General features: G+C 46.0%; 1 protein-coding gene across 2 annotated transcripts in view; it reads right to left on the bottom strand.

Annotated features, from left to right (window-relative positions):
- Window positions 1–1,572: 1,572 nt before the first annotated feature.
- Window positions 1,573–16,716, bottom strand: part of LOC119374769 (E3 ubiquitin-protein ligase TRIM9) — a 219,415-nt gene continuing 204,271 nt past the window's right edge. For both annotated transcript variants that reach the window (XM_049420272.1, XM_037644950.2), the window contains 3 exons: window positions 10,861–10,999; window positions 9,953–10,177; window positions 1,573–7,305 (listed from right to left, as the gene is read on the bottom strand). In XM_049420272.1, the coding sequence (XP_049276229.1) occupies window positions 6,896–7,305; window positions 9,953–10,177; window positions 10,861–10,999 (774 nt within the window). In that variant the 3' untranslated portion in view covers window positions 1,573–6,895. The remainder of the gene's footprint in view (window positions 7,306–9,952; window positions 10,178–10,860; window positions 11,000–16,716) is intronic.

The following is a 16,716-nucleotide window of genomic DNA, read 5'->3' as shown; positions in this document are numbered from 1 at the left end:
GTAACCCTCCCATGCCAATTTTGGTCTACATCAAGTTAAGGAGGCGATCATGTGAGCGCCCAGACGTAGGCCGCTAGACAGATAGATACGTAGATAGAAACGCTCAAAATGACAAAGCTTCGCTAAGAAATGTTTCGCATTTTAAAAAACAAGAACCTCTTACCTTGAAAGGAGAAGTGACAAGTCAGAGAAGGCGCGATAACGAAACACAAGTGGCGACGCCACCGTGCAGTTCCCGCACAAAGTCACCGTGACGTCATGTGTTCTGCGTCCATACAATTCCTATTAGATGCGAAGCATCTTATGGCGGAGTTCAATCCGGTGGTGGTGGTGTGCGGCGTGACCACCCTTACTGCGCATGCGCAACTCTCTCCCCTCACCTCCCCCTGTCCCCTCCCCTCTCGACTTTCTTTCTCCACTTTCCCTCTCCCCTCTGAAACGCGGGCTCGACATGCCGAAACGCTGCTTCGCATCGCCTCATGGTCCCCTTTAACGGGAGATGGTGTGATTTTTTTTCATGTTTATATTTAGACTGCAGTGTACAATAGAACCAAATACTCAATTCAGGAATTTCAACTGAACCGGAGTGGACCGAGTGCTAAAATAAGTCTGTGACGTCACGCAGATGTGCTAAAATTCTAAATCGTGTGCTGACCTTCGTTTTCTTTTCTAATAACCAACATGTTGCAGTAAAATAACCGAGTTTTAAAGGAATTAACTTTCCAAGTGTTCTCTTGCAACAATGTACATACTTGCATAATCTGAGGGTACTGTAAATAAATAAAATATTACAGCAAAATTAACAAAGTAGCTTTGAAAGAATGCTTTATCAGTATGCTGGCTGTTTTGTAATAATGCAGTTTCGACATCTTAATTTTCGCACACTTGACCATCTATACCTCAAATTTCTATCTCAGCAGCGTGATCTCCCCGATATGTGCTTTATTTCTGCAAGTTTTGGCCATACAAATGTTGAAGATTTCGAGACGTAATTAATAACAGCTTTAAGCAGCCTGCTTATGTTTTTACTCAGTGCCAGTATAAAATGTATGAACGAGCATGCTAATGTTTCAAGTTCAAATGCTTGTAGTAGTTTTGAATAACAGTATGTCAGCTGTACTTTTCAATAAATTCCTACGAAATTAGGAATTCCATTCAGATGATCAGCAAGCACATAAATTTACATCAATGCTCTAACTAATATTGCAACACACTTCCCTATGCTGTCTCTGTAACATGGTGATTAGGCAGGTGTTACTGTAATTTCCTTTGGACAATTTTTGCAGGGAAAATATTTCTCTTTCTAGGTGTCCTTCTTCGGTACCTATTATAGGGCATCACAAATATATCTGTCTGCACCTAAATGCCCCACAAGTCCCAGTAAGGGTTGCTGTGTAACTTACATTGCAGACATAATGAAAGAGTAAACATCGCAAACTTGTGTGTTTGAGAAAATGTAATCTAAAGAAAATCCTGCGGCCACTCAGACATAATACCAAGCCACCACAGCATCATTGACGAAATGTGAGTGCTCGACGTGAGATTGAGATGAGAAAGTGGAAACATCACGAATACGCAGAGAAAAAAACTTTTATTCATTCAATAAACACAGTACTGCATACATTAAAAAAAAATGTGAAGAAAAAACACGATAGTAGTGACTTCTCTACCGGATATGCTACATATGCTACAGCAGCAATGAAAGAAACAGTGGAAAGCTCTCTGCTATTTACAGCCAACCTTTCATTCCACATGTGCTGATAGTTGGAGGAGAGAGGGTACACATTAATACACGCGCCCCACCCTCACAATGGACAGTCTTCGGTAAACGTAAGCACTCGGTACGCACACATTCAAAGAGTACTGCGGAATAAATAAGTATACAAACCACGGCGTGTTGGCAAACCCTGGCAGTGCACAAAATCTTTAAAACGGCTTTCGTGAACTCGCGCGTCGTGTCAAAGAAAGTGTACAGCGCGATACCAGAGGCCAATGCAATCACAGGGTAAAGCCGACTCGAAACAGCAGTCTTCGTTGGACCTTGCCAAACTCGTTATTACGGAATTCTACAACTCTGCAAATACCGGGCATACACCAGTAACTGACAATACTACATTATTGCAACAAAACTGCCAATTACTGCTATGGTTTCAGCTAATTAAGTCATCTCGGCGAGGCAGGTTAACACTAGGGCTTTCCAAATCAAATGAATGGGATAGGGATGAAAATAAAGCGGTAGCTTGACAATAGCACCAGCAAGTGGATGGCACAGACTAAACTCACTATACGATGTGCAAGAGCAACATAAGAGATACAGCACAATACGCCCGATGAAAAATGAGACATGGAAGTGAGTTTAACAAGCAAACAAAAGTATCCAACCTAGCAGAATAGATGAAGCACCTGTAAACTGTGTACTCGTAGACAGAAGCAGAATGATACGTTACAATTTATGGCAGTACTTTGCACTGCAGTACTTAAGAACGCACATCCTGTGTATGAAGGAACAGACAGAAGTGAAAGATTTCATGGGCTGACAACATATCGTTCCTCATGCAGTTTAACGTGGCTACTTAATTCGCAGCACTTTTTGATGAATGATAAAACACCATTGCGTGATGGCTGTATTGTGGCTACGAGATGAAATACCTCTACTTAAAGAAAAGGAAAACATAACCAAAACTATGGTTTAAAAAAAAGTAATGACCATACCAAAAGCTCACAAAGTAGACTTGATTACACAGTTTTAGACGCACGCATACAAGAAAGCAAGCTGCCTCCGAACTTCCGCAGCCAGTGAGTGATGAATAATGCAACTTCCTTACGAGGGATCACTGGATAGGTTTGTCTGTCATTCCCTTTGCTTCGGTGGTAAAAAAACAAATCGGCATGAAAAGTATAAAATCTGACAGCTGTGCACTGTAGTCTTACTGTTAGGTGGTGTTTGTAGATGACACATGCATCCTCACGCTTACCAAGGAGATCATTCAACTGACACTACGCTTTTCTTTACACACGTGACTAGTTTTCTTGGCTACATTGCGGATGGTTCTAAACATAACGAAAAAAAGTAAATCACCAGAACAGCAGTGCAGTGTGGCTTGAAGCTGTTGACATGAAAAATGTGCTCACGACAGTGCAAACTCTCAAGCTTTAATTTATTTAGAAGGATTTTAATTAATTAATGAGCTTAATCGATAACGAAGTAATACGCAATGACAAAATTTCAGCGTAAATGGTCAACGCATTTCAAGTTCATATAATCAAGTAGTACACTCCAAAAACAGTTGCATCCTACAAAAAGGCGTTTTGTTCCGCAATAATCTTCATCTGAAGTGATCGCGTTTTGATTCTTGAAAACTCAGCACTCGTCTCTTTCCTATTAAGAATGCTGTAAAGCTGATAGCGTGTGTGCCGTTCGTGACCTGAAGGCTAGGAAAGGCACACACAGATTACTATTGCGGGACAAAAAGATGCTCAAAAGGGTGCAGCTGTTTTTAGGAGTGCAGAAAAAAATTGCATTTTTTCCTTTAAAATATAATGTTGGCTTTCCGTTTTTAATCCACAGGAGGGAAAGGCAGCTTTCGACGTAATTGAAGTGGTGCTAGAAATATTTTAACACAAGTGGCAGGTGAAAGTCAGATGGACACATGAACGGCACGCACTCTTCCTTCATCTAACCGGAAACGTCAAAATTTACACACACGGCAGTGCTTTCGTATTCGATGAAATCTCTCTCCGCCAAAAGCCACGCACGTTTTTCACACTTCGATATGACTTCAAGGGCCCTCAAAGCACTCGCAAAACTTTTCTTCCCTACTAGGACACTATATATGTATATATAAAAAATTAAGTGGTAAAGATAATTAGAACACGTAAATAATGGCAGGACACTTATACGGCGTCAGAAGAGCCTTGTTTAATAGCTGCCCTGTGCTGTGCGAACAGCTTCGTACGAGCAATGCAACCGTGGCAATGCTTTGCTCTAGCGCTGCACGCAAGCACCTGTGGCGACGAATGGCGTGACGCAGTGCTCTCGCTCTCACCGGTATCTTTCACGCGATGCGTCACCCATTTCCAGTTTTCTCATGCTTTTTAATAGCTGTTGCAGTGGCAGACTGTCAGAGCGATCGGTTACGTGCATATGCTGAATTTTCGCTCATTCAAATTAACTTTGTCCAAACAAAACTTGTGCCAGGAAGAACAGAAATTTCACTTTCTGACAACACCTGGACAAATGGGAGAATGCAGCCGACACTATATTCCCGCCTCCTGCGAATTCAACGGTGTTGTCGCTGCAGAATAAGCGCTGCAAATAACATAGCAAAAACATGAATCGTCGCTCACCACGATTTTCCTATGCCTCTCCAACGGTAGGCATCAATAGACTTCGATGTATCAGCCACTAAATGTGGCTTCGTATGTATGCAGCTTCGAAGCATTAACAGTACTTACGTAAACTGATATGTACGTTGCCTCAAGACACAACACGCTGTATATTATTCACACTACACAATGCTTATAAGTTCTATCGGAAAAAAAAAGCACGAAAAATTTCTCGAAGGATGCTTTTGCGCCCCAGATTGACCAGCTACTAGAACACAAGAAGAAAATGGAAGTGGGTTACACGAACATATTGTGATATAAAGTAGACCATGTTTGTCTACCTGCCATGTAGAGAACAAACGAAGGAGTTGATACGGCAGTCATAAGTTGGCAATGAGCGCTGTACTTCAATCCAGCTGAATCTACTGGGCTCAAGCCAAGGACTACTAAATGTGTTGGCGACTTAAAAGATACATTCGAGAACATAAACTTTATATGTTTTTGCAGCTCAGAACGCGCAGGAAACAGTTCCTCGTTGAATGAGCCACCTCTAATAGTAAGTAAAATGTCGATCAAACAATCGAAATCGGAGAAGCAACTGATATGTCTTTCTTCAGGACTGGGACAGCATTTCTGTATCACCTTGCAACTGCAAGATGCTTTGCTTGTTGCTTAAGTGATCAGAGTGCATAGGTGGTAAGCAAGCCATTTGTGATATGTCAGTCGGTGATGAGAAATACCCTAAAATACAGCAAGCTAACGACCTTTGTGCAAAATTTACAATTATGGCAAAATGACATGCATTTCCAGTCTTGTCTTATTTAAGCAATTTCTCGCTCAATTTGCTCCACAACCTATGAAAATATTATTTTGCTCAAAGAAAATGCAAAAAGAAAGATTATCTGGCAAGAAACGCATGAGACTCATTTCCATAAAAGCGTGCTTAACTTGCACAGTGTATCCACACCATTTCATTGATATAAAAACTAAAATAATCTGACAGTGGGCTAGCTGGTTCATTGTTAAAATGAAGTCAGCAAAAACGATAGACTAAGCAAATTCTAATCAAATGAATGGTTTGTGCTGTTGTAAACTACAACCAAGAATATTTATAACCATTCGTTGGGCAGACATGTGCTTTTATAGGTGCCGGATCCACATATACCGCATGTGCACGAACATCCACAAGATTTCGTTGGCAAAATTACTAACTTGGGGAAAACACTGGTAGTTTAAAACCACTTTCCATATATAACGCATATTTTTTTACTTGTCTTTTTTTTTTTAATTCGCAATTAACGTTTTATGATGTGATACAATCAGTCACCAGGCAACTGAGCATTGCAGAAAGGCCAGTTTTTGTCCCCCTTTAATTTGCAGCACACATTCCAGAATGTCATAAGCTGTCATCAAGCACGCGAATTATGCGAGGAAGCCTACGTTTCCTGCATCGCAGTATTAGTTTTTGCTGTGAATTTGAACGCAACTAGCCTGTTTAAATCCTTGCTTTAAGGATGTCAACAAAAAATTTGAACGGATCTATTCACTATTAAGCATGGGCATAAGCAATTATGCCACCAACCAAGAGGAAGCGCTAAAAGATTTTCCTAAAAAAAGAACTGATCGTCACGTGTAGATGTGCACACGTCTTTTCAGCACAGCAGTTTCACATACATAATTAACTAACTAGACCTATAAGAGAAACGCGTCTATACATAATGACATAAAAAGGATATGGGGTCTGTTTCGATAAACTGGACTTCCAATCGACAAACCACGAACAGCTGAGCGTGCAACATTCGGCACATATGCCACCCACCTTTAACCCTTACTTAGACGATAACCCTATCTTCCTAACAATTACCTTTGTCAATTTGATCACTGTCGCCAGACTTCCCATATGACTCACGCACCGGGCAAGAAACCTTGCAAAAGTAATCTTATCTTCGAAAGTGAATGTCTGTTGGCTTATCAACAGCGTTTCCCGGCTGCTCTGGTGTTTGTCGCCTGGTGACAGGGGCTTCTAATTTTTTTTTTTTTTGCGACTATATTCACTGCCCAGTGGTTAAGCGTAGTGATGGCCCAGCTACGGAGAGCATGACTCTGAGCACCAAACACTGAACCGTAAGCATGGCCTCCAAGATCCGTTGGCATGCACTCTGCTGCGCTGGATATGTGAGGCCATGTCTTAGCTCTCCTGTTTAGTGTGATTACAGGGTACACCGAAGGGCATGTGCTTCTGCTGCTCAGGTATTCAAGGTGGCATTTCATTTAAAAAAATGTTTTTCAGTCATAATCTGCAAAGCGAACAGGATACAGTGGACACTGGGCAACTTTTCAAATTTACACACTTCCGTTGCAGCTGCATTTCATTCATGTGCCACCGTGTTGGCAACTTCACTTGCCAAACATTGGCCGAACATTTCAAGCTGCACACCTCGTTCCCAAACTTTTAAAAGACATAGCACGGCACACGATGTCATGTTGAATTCGTAACGTGGCCGGACAACAAATAAGTTGTGGCATCTCCTGTGCCATCATCAAAAACAGAAAAATAAAAAAAATATCTTCACACCACCGGCGGTGGCAAGTTGGGTGTCACATTCCTGGCACCGGGAAGAAGAGGGTCGGCAAGCTCTCGCGGGGGCTCTTCGCTGTCGTCAGCCGCATCGTCGCTATCGTCTGAGGACTGTGGCGGGTCTAGGGCCGTGTGTACGGTCAGCTGGACGTTGCGGTTGAGGCTGAACGCTGGGTAGAGTGCGGCGCCCGGTCCCTGCACCGGTGCCCCCAGGGCGATGGGTGGTCCCTGCCGTTCGTCATTGACGTAGAAGCACAGCTGACGCCTGTCCAAGTCTAGCAGTATCCCGATGACTGAACCCCTCTCGACGCCCCCATCCACTCGGTGTTCGTGCCGGTCGGCGTGGAGAAACCAAGACCGCTGGTGATCTATGTACATGCTCCATCCCTTGTCGTCTTTGCCTGCAAGAGGTTTAAATGAAGAGACAGCACCGACTAAATATTTATAACTGCCCTCTCTAAAGTAAGACTACATCCCACATCGTTTCACCCTCTGCACGAGCCATATACATATACCTTTAGATAAGCCGATATATGCCTTTAGACTATGTAAATCTTTTAGACTCATCACCACTGATGTAGCCAGTGTGGAGAGGAGGGGGGGGTTCAATTCCCCCCTCCTCCAAATTGTCTATTTTGCATGTGTATAGACACACATACGTACAAAAGCACATAAAGGATAATTAATTCCCCCCCAAACAAACAAACAAAAGAATTCTGGCTACGCTCCTGCTTATCACCATTTTGGATGAAGCTATGCGGTTTTCAAAAAATATTCGATAAAACATCAGCATTTATGAACTTCAGAAAGAGCATTTATAAACAGTGAATAGTGGACTGGATGAATGAAACAAATAATCTGAAATTTCGAACCAGTCCAATAGTGTCCTATTCAGTTTGTGATCACCACATGAGCAGGACACTATTCAAATTTAAATAATGAATCGAATATTCATTTAGAATTGAGAGCGTATCAAAGATTCCGAGCTTTCTAATCAACAACACAATATTATCATAGCGGGTTGGAAAAAGAAACTGAATATTTAAAACACTGAAACAGTGAATTAATTATGCAATTTCAATGCCCATGAAATTTACCCCCACTAAATGATGCCTCAGCTCTCACATATAAAAAATTCAGCCAGTTCCATGACGTGCAAACTGCCAGACAGCAAAGCTGTAAGTGCGCGCCAGTTTGTGTCATTGGCTAGCGAGGTCACGTGGTGTTGTAAGTCCGCCGCTAGATTTGAAATGCTCTTACACTTGATCGGGCAAATCGAAATCATGTGACCTGCGGGCTCATGCAGTGGTGTTTGAGGAAAACCTCGCATCACGTGATTTGCTGCCAGCGCTGCTGGAATCCTGCCAAGTGTGTGCTCCTCATTATCTACATGACCTTCTTACTTATCCAGGTGCCTTGCCTAGGCTTATTACAATTAATGTAACTCCCTAATTAATGTAATTATTAAAAACACAAATTGCTTTTTAGAAAGTCCAGTATTTCGTACCGGAAGTCATCATCATCACCAATACTATCCTTATAATTGTTTGGTTTTATTTATTTATTTATTTATTCATTCCAATTTGGTCACGTGACCTGTTTGATGCCTACTACTACTACCACCACCACTACCACTACTACTACTACTACTACTACTACTACTACTACTACTACTACTACTACTACTAGAGATGCCAAGTTTTTGCTAATATAGTACTCAGTATGGTTAGGCTTGGCTATCCTTCTCCAGTTTCAATCGGTTCCCCCCCACTATGCACGTGTCACGTGATTTCGGCAGGAACATGTCACGAGACTAGCTGTTACTTGATGTGATTTTAGTCGCATGAGTAGCTGTTATGTGGGAACATGTCACGTGACCAGTTGTTACGTGATGTTACGTGATTTAAGTCACGTGACTAGGCTTTATGTGGTTCATGCGCGAACATGTGACGTGAGTAGCTGTTACATGATCTTGCGGGATTTTGAGTCACGTGAACAGTTGTTACGTGGTTTACGGCGGGAACGTGTCACGTGACTAGCTGTTACGTGTTTTTTGCAGCAACCTGTCACATGACTAGCTGTTACGTGATTCTAGTCACGTGAGTAGTTACGTGGTTTATGGCGGGGACATGTCACGTGACTAGCTGTTGCGTGGTTTCAGTCACGTAACTAGTTACGTGATATTACGTGATTTTAGTCCGTGAATAGTTACGTGATTTTAGTCTGGTAACATACTCGCCCATCATTGTTATTGCATTCCACGGCCGGACAAGTCGGTGCACGAATTGTGGGAGCGAAGCAGAATATGAAGGACGATGCGAGCGCGTGCCGGTTCATTTTTGTTAGCGCTACCCGGCGCAACGTAAAGCTTTAACAGCTCGGCAGTTAAAAAAAAAATGCCCCCACCTCCCCGAAGGGAATCGTGAGGAAATGCGAATGCATTTCTTGCACCGAGAGTACACGGCGTAGTAATTTTGATGGCGTAAAGCTGGACACATCGAAGCGCTCAAGTGTCTCCCTTTTGGGCGCCTCTTTCAAGGAACGCTTCCTACGTGCGTTCGTAATCACCTCAGGGATGTTGCCACCGCCTTCAATGCAGCACAAACGTGTTTAGAACGCGCTGTTTTCAGGCTGTGCCAAGGCAGCACAAACGCTACAAACGCGTTTCAAACGCACTGCATTGAGGCGGTGGCGCAGGGAGGAGAGAGCGAACGGCGAGAGAAGGAGCGGCGAAGCACTGCACCTACCCTCTTTACACTCTCTCCACACACGCGGGAGCTCCGCCGAGCTCCCGAGATGCGAGCGCCCTCACACGCCAGAGCGCGCTCCTCCTCTCCACTCACTCTCCGCTACTCCGCCCGCACCACCTGCTCCGGTTGCTAGGGGCGAGGATAAGCGCGCGCGCCCGCAGCTGTTGCTATGGGAGAGGAATCAGCGGAGAGATAACACCTGCCGGTGCGCGGACACCGACGCCTGACATAGCCCGACTATGAAACGCATTCGCATTTAAAAAGAAAGAAAAGAAAGCGGGCGTGGCCGTGAACTTACCCAACATGACATCCCTGGCAGCGTCCGCGCGTGCCACTCCAACGACGACGTCGGCGTTGTTGTCGCACCGGTCGACGGTGACCTCCCAGTAGTGGACACCGCGGGAGAAGCACAGCGAGCCGAGGACGACGCGGTGCTCGTAGCTCTCGCACCGAGCCGTCGCGTTCTCCTCGGACAGCACGATATCGGGATGGCACGCCACCGGGTCCAACGCGAACCACGCCACTGCATCGCAAATGTCGGGAAAAGAAGCGTCTCGCGTCGATTCAACCAGAACTTAACACTGCCGTTCATCACGCAACCTATGAACGGATAAGGCTGAATTTTACGCGCCACAGGCTACCGGCTCCTCTTTAATCTGATTCGAAGCGGCACCATGTGCGGAACACCACGACAGGTAGTCGATTGCGTTCCCTACGATTTCAGCTGTATAAGTTTCTCACTCTGCCATCACTGTCGTGACAAAAATTCTGAACCATGCCTATTACACAAAATTCAGCCAGTAAGTGAAACTGATACCTGTTTGGGGCCTGGAACTGCGGCGAAGAAGGAACGGAGCGGGCGAGTACGTATATGCCATCATAGGCGTGCGCACGGAGGGGGGGCCTTATGTACGCCATTACCCTTTCTCCAAACAAGAGTGCGTGAGTAAGCAAAGTGCGTCAGCCTTGCTGAAAACGACTCTCCAAACGTCTTTTTCTACCTCTCTACTTGAGGTACATATACCTAAGCCGATCGCTAATTCACTGGAATAGAAGGTTTCCCTCGCGCAAAGTCAAGGGGCGGCGGATACGCAGCGTGCGGTGCCGCCACGAGCGGGTGAGCTTGACCTCAGTGAAGTAATGTTTGCGCGCAATGACGTCACCACCGCGGTGCAGGCGTGGTATACTGCAGGCAAGGTTACGTACCTTCGGCCGTATGCAGCACGATGACGTCACTGTAGGGTCCTTCCCCGGTGGAGTTGTAGGCCTTGACTCGGGCCCGGTACGCGCTGTTGAAGTGCAGCCCGTCCACCGTGCACAGCGTCTCCTTGCCGCAGTACACCTCCTGCAGGACAACCACGCGCTTAGCTGCAATCACTCGGACGCTTGTACACTAGTGTACCGCGTACATACGAAGGCACAGGAAAGGCACACGGATACACAGATAAGCACCGTGTCTGCGTTCTGTGTGTTCACGGACCCTTTTCATATTTTCGCAGCATACGGGCTACAAGTGTCCCAACGTGTCATACCAACGAGCCCGCATCGCAACACCACAGCTTCTCGTAGTGCCCAGAAAACATTATTGAATTCAACATTGCACATCGGAGACTGCAAGCTGCGCACCCCAAGGTGTCTTCAAGAGCGTCGTGGAGCCTACATGAATTAAGCGTTGCAAAGTGTCGATACAGACATTGTTGGAAACTGGACGTGACTGAATACTCCAAACACTTAACTTATTTGAATAAACAAGACGAATAAAGAACGCCGGTCTCTCCGCGGTGATTGTTCTTAGAGGCACACTGCCAAACAAAATTATCGCTTTACAGCAGTTCTAGGAGTCGCGCATAGATTCGCGCTCCGACAAAAGCTTAGCGTACCTTATAATAAAACGCGCGCAGCGTTTGAAAGGACAAGACAAAATGATAAAACTCTAGCGAAAGCAGAGACAACGTGAACGCGTCTTCGAGTACCAAAGATCAATAAAATGTGGGTGGTTAATTCTTTTGTTCTTGGTCTTATTGGGCTAACGAAAGAGCGCTGAGAATATTCAATTATCGCGCACGCACGGTCCATTATCGGTCGATGAGGGGGGGTTGCTACACGTTAACGCTTCGAAAGCTCCCGCTTAACGGCCGGCTGGCGGCGCGTCGATCAATTAAGGGCTCAAGTGAAGACTTCACGCAACCATGCAACGCGAGGCCACCTATACATACAACTCCGTGTCAAATGATGCATCGGTTACGAACTTCGCTCGTTGGATCAATGGCTGAAAATAGCACTTGCATCACGGCGGCGAGAGCTTATCAGTTATAGTGGAGACAAACCACTGGTTCGAAAGGCCATGCATGTTAGCGTATAGCAAGCGAACAAATTATCGCGTAATGAGTGGCTTACAGTGAACACGCACTTCGCAAAATTAAAACAAGGAAAAAAAAATGGGAAGGAAGATCGGTCAGAGTGCAGACTGGCAACTTTTACCGCACGATGCGCCAGAGAGCCAACACTAAGCATTCCTATCGCATACGCTGTCCTCTGAAAAATCGTGAAAATTCTAATATTCGTTCAGCCACCTCGATACCATCGCTGGATTTTCCTACGACTGTGACAAATGCATGGCACGCAGGAGAGAGAGATATATAGGGGGGGGGGGGGGGGGGGGGAGAACAATCGAGGAAAGAACCTTTAAGGTGTAGTCCCCGAACACTGGATAGTGCGTAATAATTGCAGATGTGATTGCATCAATAAAGCTCTGTAAACTGAGTATAGCTTGAAACATACAAGTCTCCAACGAGGTTTTCAGAAGACACACGGCGCGAAGCAGCAAAAAGGCATGCCTGGCGAACAGGGATGTTGCATTGATTCTAACTGCTGGGCCAAAACCACGATACGATTACAAGGCACGCCGTAGATGTAGGCTCCGGAAGTTTCGAGGGGTGCGTGTGCGCGTTATACGTAATACAGGGGTGTAGCGACAATTTTTTTTCGTGGCGACGGAGGCGGGGGGGGGGGGTATTTAATCGTCACTTGAGTACGTTCATGCGTGTGTTTGCATGTGTGCTACAAACACACGCAAAACTAAAAAAAAAAAAACATTCGGAGGGTTGAACCCCCCCCCCCCTCTTGGCTACGCCAATGACGTAATATGCATACATACGATATGTGTACCACATTCCGCGGAGGGGAAGACAAACACCCGGAACTCTATTCTCCCCCCCCCCCCTTTAATTCCTCCTCCTTCACTTGGTTGCGCCAACGCTGGCGTACGCTAAAATTTAGACATGCGAGACACACGGCCAGTAACGCAGCCAGAAATTTTTTTCCGGGGGGGGGGGGGGGCGGTCACCTATACTTTATGTATGTTCGTACGTGCATAAGTGTATGTGTGCAGGTACACACACACGCAAGATCGAAAATACCCCCCCCCCCCTCCTACGCTCTCGCACACGGCGCTTCAAGAGTACCCGTACTCCAGTGTCTAGCGGTAGCCTACGTACAAAGACGCGGCGGAGTCCGAAGATGTGTAGAGAGAAAGCAATAAATAAATAAATAAATAAATAAATAAATAAATAAATAAATAAATAAATAAATAAATAAATAAATAAAGCAAAGAAAGAAAGAAAGAAAGAAAGAAAGAAAGAAAGAAAGAAAGAAAGAAAGAAAGAAAGAAAGAAAGAAAGAAAGAGAATACTGAATAAACTTTGCGCGGCCAGTGGGAGCTACAAACGCAACACGTCTTCAGCGGAGCGAGCGCGCGCTACATGTGGCGCTGAAGTGCATCGACTTGGACAGGCGCAACGGGCGCGCGGCTCTCTGCGTTCAAGCCAACTGTCGGGGCGGATCAGCCGGTCCGGCAAGCGATGCCCTCCGTATCCCTCCCTCCCTACACACGCCTCGACAACTCCCCCGGTCTCCCGCCCGCGACGTTGGAAGCACTGACAGAGCGCCACGATGGGGTCCAACATGCACTGTCACCACAGCGTGTTCATTTCGAGCGTACACGCAAGACGCGAGACGTCGTGTGCGACGGCGGCTGGTGCTGTCACGTACTCAGGGGGAGAGACGGCGCAGTTTAATAGGTTCCGTGCGTTTCTCGGCGCGAAATTCTACGTGCATGACGTTTGCGCCGCGTCATGCCAATTTCTTATAGAAATGGGCGAATATTGGGGCGTTTCGAATATTCGAACGAAAATTACAGTATTCGAATTCGCTTCGACACGAATTTAGATTGTTCGAAATTTCGAAGTATTCGAAATGAACGAATGTGTGCGTGTTTCTGACCGCACATAACCCCCTGTAGAGGTGGTTTCACTGCAGTGTGAGTGTGTTAGACCGTGAAACCACCCATCCAGGGGAAATATGCACTGCCGCGAAGCCACACTTCAATGTTAAATGTACATGAAGAGTGAGTAAGCGCGACTAGACAGGGACGAAGAAAGAAAACAGACAAGAACACAGCGCCTGTCTATTTTCTTTCTCCGTCCCTGTCTAGTCGCGCTTACTCACTCTTCATCGATGCTAACCAACTAGCCCGCCAACGTGTTTTAGTTAAATGTACATATTACCTTAACCTCAATTAACTATTTGTTTTTTAAAGTTTAAAAGCGTGTTATACGGGCTTATATGCGCTAGGTATATAGTAATTTAAAAAAAAAGTAACGTATTGTACCACCTATAACTTCCACCCTACCGCTAATTAAATCTTGATACTATTTAATGTTGCTTCCACTTCCCTTCGAACCAAAAAAAGTAATATTCACACATGCCTCGTTCAAATCCTTAAAAGTATTGAGCAAGTTATTTGGGTCATGACAAAAATCCTCATTGTTCTTAATAATATGTGGTATATACCTTACGAAATATTCGATCCGAAATTATTCGACCGAATTATTACTCGCATCGAATTCGCCTTGAATCTCAATTTACTATTCGCCCATACCCACAATTTTCTTTTAAAAAACGTTTCGTTGAACACTCTTGTCGACGTGCACAGAGGCATTTTGTGACACACTTTTGTGACACACATATGAATAATTTTCTTAGTCTATGTGCAATGACGAGGCATAGCACAAGAAAGTCGCTTAAACACACACAAACAAATATGCATACATCCGTACGCAAACACATAGAAGTAGTATACCGAGAAAATAGCTTCATTCGTCAATACAAGTGGCAGTTGACTTCGAACGAAGCTGTCTCCAACGATGCAATACAAACCCGCCTACCCAGCCTCCACTGCGCAGTCGAGGAATCTCCCGTCTATCCTTACACCTCCCACAAGAAAAAAAAAAAAGAAAAAAAGAAAAAAGAAAGCCCTGGCTACAGTACTCTCAGTCGCCATATTGTTTGGACAACAAGAAGCCTGTGTCCTTCTCCTATTCGATGCTGTATTCGCAAAGCTGTCTCTTTTGTCGGCTTCGACGCAGCTTGAATTGAGTTAAACATGGCCGTCGGCGTCAACACGAGTGATGCGAAAAGTCATCATCACGTGATGACGTCACCATATGACGCCAAAGATCACCAAAATTTGTGACGTCAATATGACGTCACGTAACGCGACGTCACATGATGACGTCATCACGACATCGTCGCTTGGTGAAGGGTGGGCCAATCACGGAGGCAGTGCAAAACAAGGTGAGGTGCAGAAAGCTTGCAACGCCTCCGATCCTGGAGGCAGTGCAAAACCAAGCTAGGTGCAGAAGGTTTCCAGAGGGGGGCTGGGGAGGATCAATACATCGATTGAGAAGAAAACGAAGAAGAAGATGGCTTTCGCCTTCGAGGCGTCGTAGGCGAATGCATAAGAACCTGTGAGTTTTTGCATCTTGGCCCCATCGAAATGTGGCCGTCGCGGCCGTGAATCGAACCCGAGACCCCCCCGATAGCTTAGCAAGCGCTACACGTGAGCCTTCTATGACGGTGAATATTGGAACACAGCACCCATGCCATGTCACAATAGTACCACCCCAGTGCGCACGTCGGAATCGCCGACAGAGACGTGACACGAGCGGCGGCGGCGCGGTCGTCGTGAGACAAGTGCGGGAGCCTTCCAACGCCGCAGAATAGCAGAGCTCACGGCACGTGCGCTCGCCGCAGGAACCGAGAAAAAAAAAAGGGGGGGGGGTGGCGTAAACCTCGCGTCCTCGTCCATCTTATCGCACGGGGCCTCATTCGATTACTCCTCGCGCGCCGTTCCGCCGGTGAAGGCGAGAGTCGGCGGCGGGCCATCCTCCGCAAAGGGGTATATGGTATAGTACTACACGCGAACGATGCGAGCAGCCAGAAAACCCAATAAGGCTAATGCGGTGTGTGGCCGGGAGGGTCCATCCATCCCACCTGACCGACCGCACGATGTTGGGTCGGGGAAAGCGGAATGAGCGCACCGCGCGTCATGCGAAACTAGTCTAGTCGACGCTGGCTATATAAGCACGACATCCACCACTTCACCTTCAACCGAGCGCACAGGAAGACGTGTGCTAGGCATTTCTGGAGCTCCGCAGTCAGCGCCATCCATGGTCCAGAGGGCGGTGCATGTACAGTCGTGAGCGCACGTAGCGTGAACACGGGAGCGCGACCCGCAAGGTGCTATCAGCGACGCGTATACCTATACACTCTAAAAAAAAAGAAAAAAAAAGAAAAGTAGAGCATTTGGGGAGTATTTCTGCCACACAACTATAATCGTCATTTGGCTTGCCCACGTTTCCTTTCTTGAAAACGCGGCTCTCGCCACTTTTACGTCAATGGTGCGATCTTGTACGCATTCCAAATAAGCACGGAGGCGTGGCGTTACATCCAGCCGCACGCGAATGGCCAATGTGAACCTCGACAGACGTCACGGCCCTGCATTGACCAATCACGTGCGGCTTGATGACGCACCGCCTCCGTGCTTATTTCGAATGCGTACAAGATCGCACCACAAGAACGCTATGTCACGCTGAAAGCACGCACGCCGTTCGTGACCAGGAAGTGCCGGAACCACGGTGATAAATCAAGGAAAGTACGCGCGGTAGATGACGATTATATTTGCGTGGCAGAAATACTCCCCAAATATTCTACTTTTTCTCA

Source organism: Rhipicephalus sanguineus, chromosome 11, assembly GCF_013339695.2.
Source record: "Rhipicephalus sanguineus isolate Rsan-2018 chromosome 11, BIME_Rsan_1.4, whole genome shotgun sequence".
Taxonomy (NCBI): Eukaryota; Metazoa; Arthropoda; class Arachnida; order Ixodida; family Ixodidae; genus Rhipicephalus; species Rhipicephalus sanguineus.
Note: the sequence above shows the minus strand (reverse complement) of the source record. Positions and strands in the feature narration are given on the sequence as shown.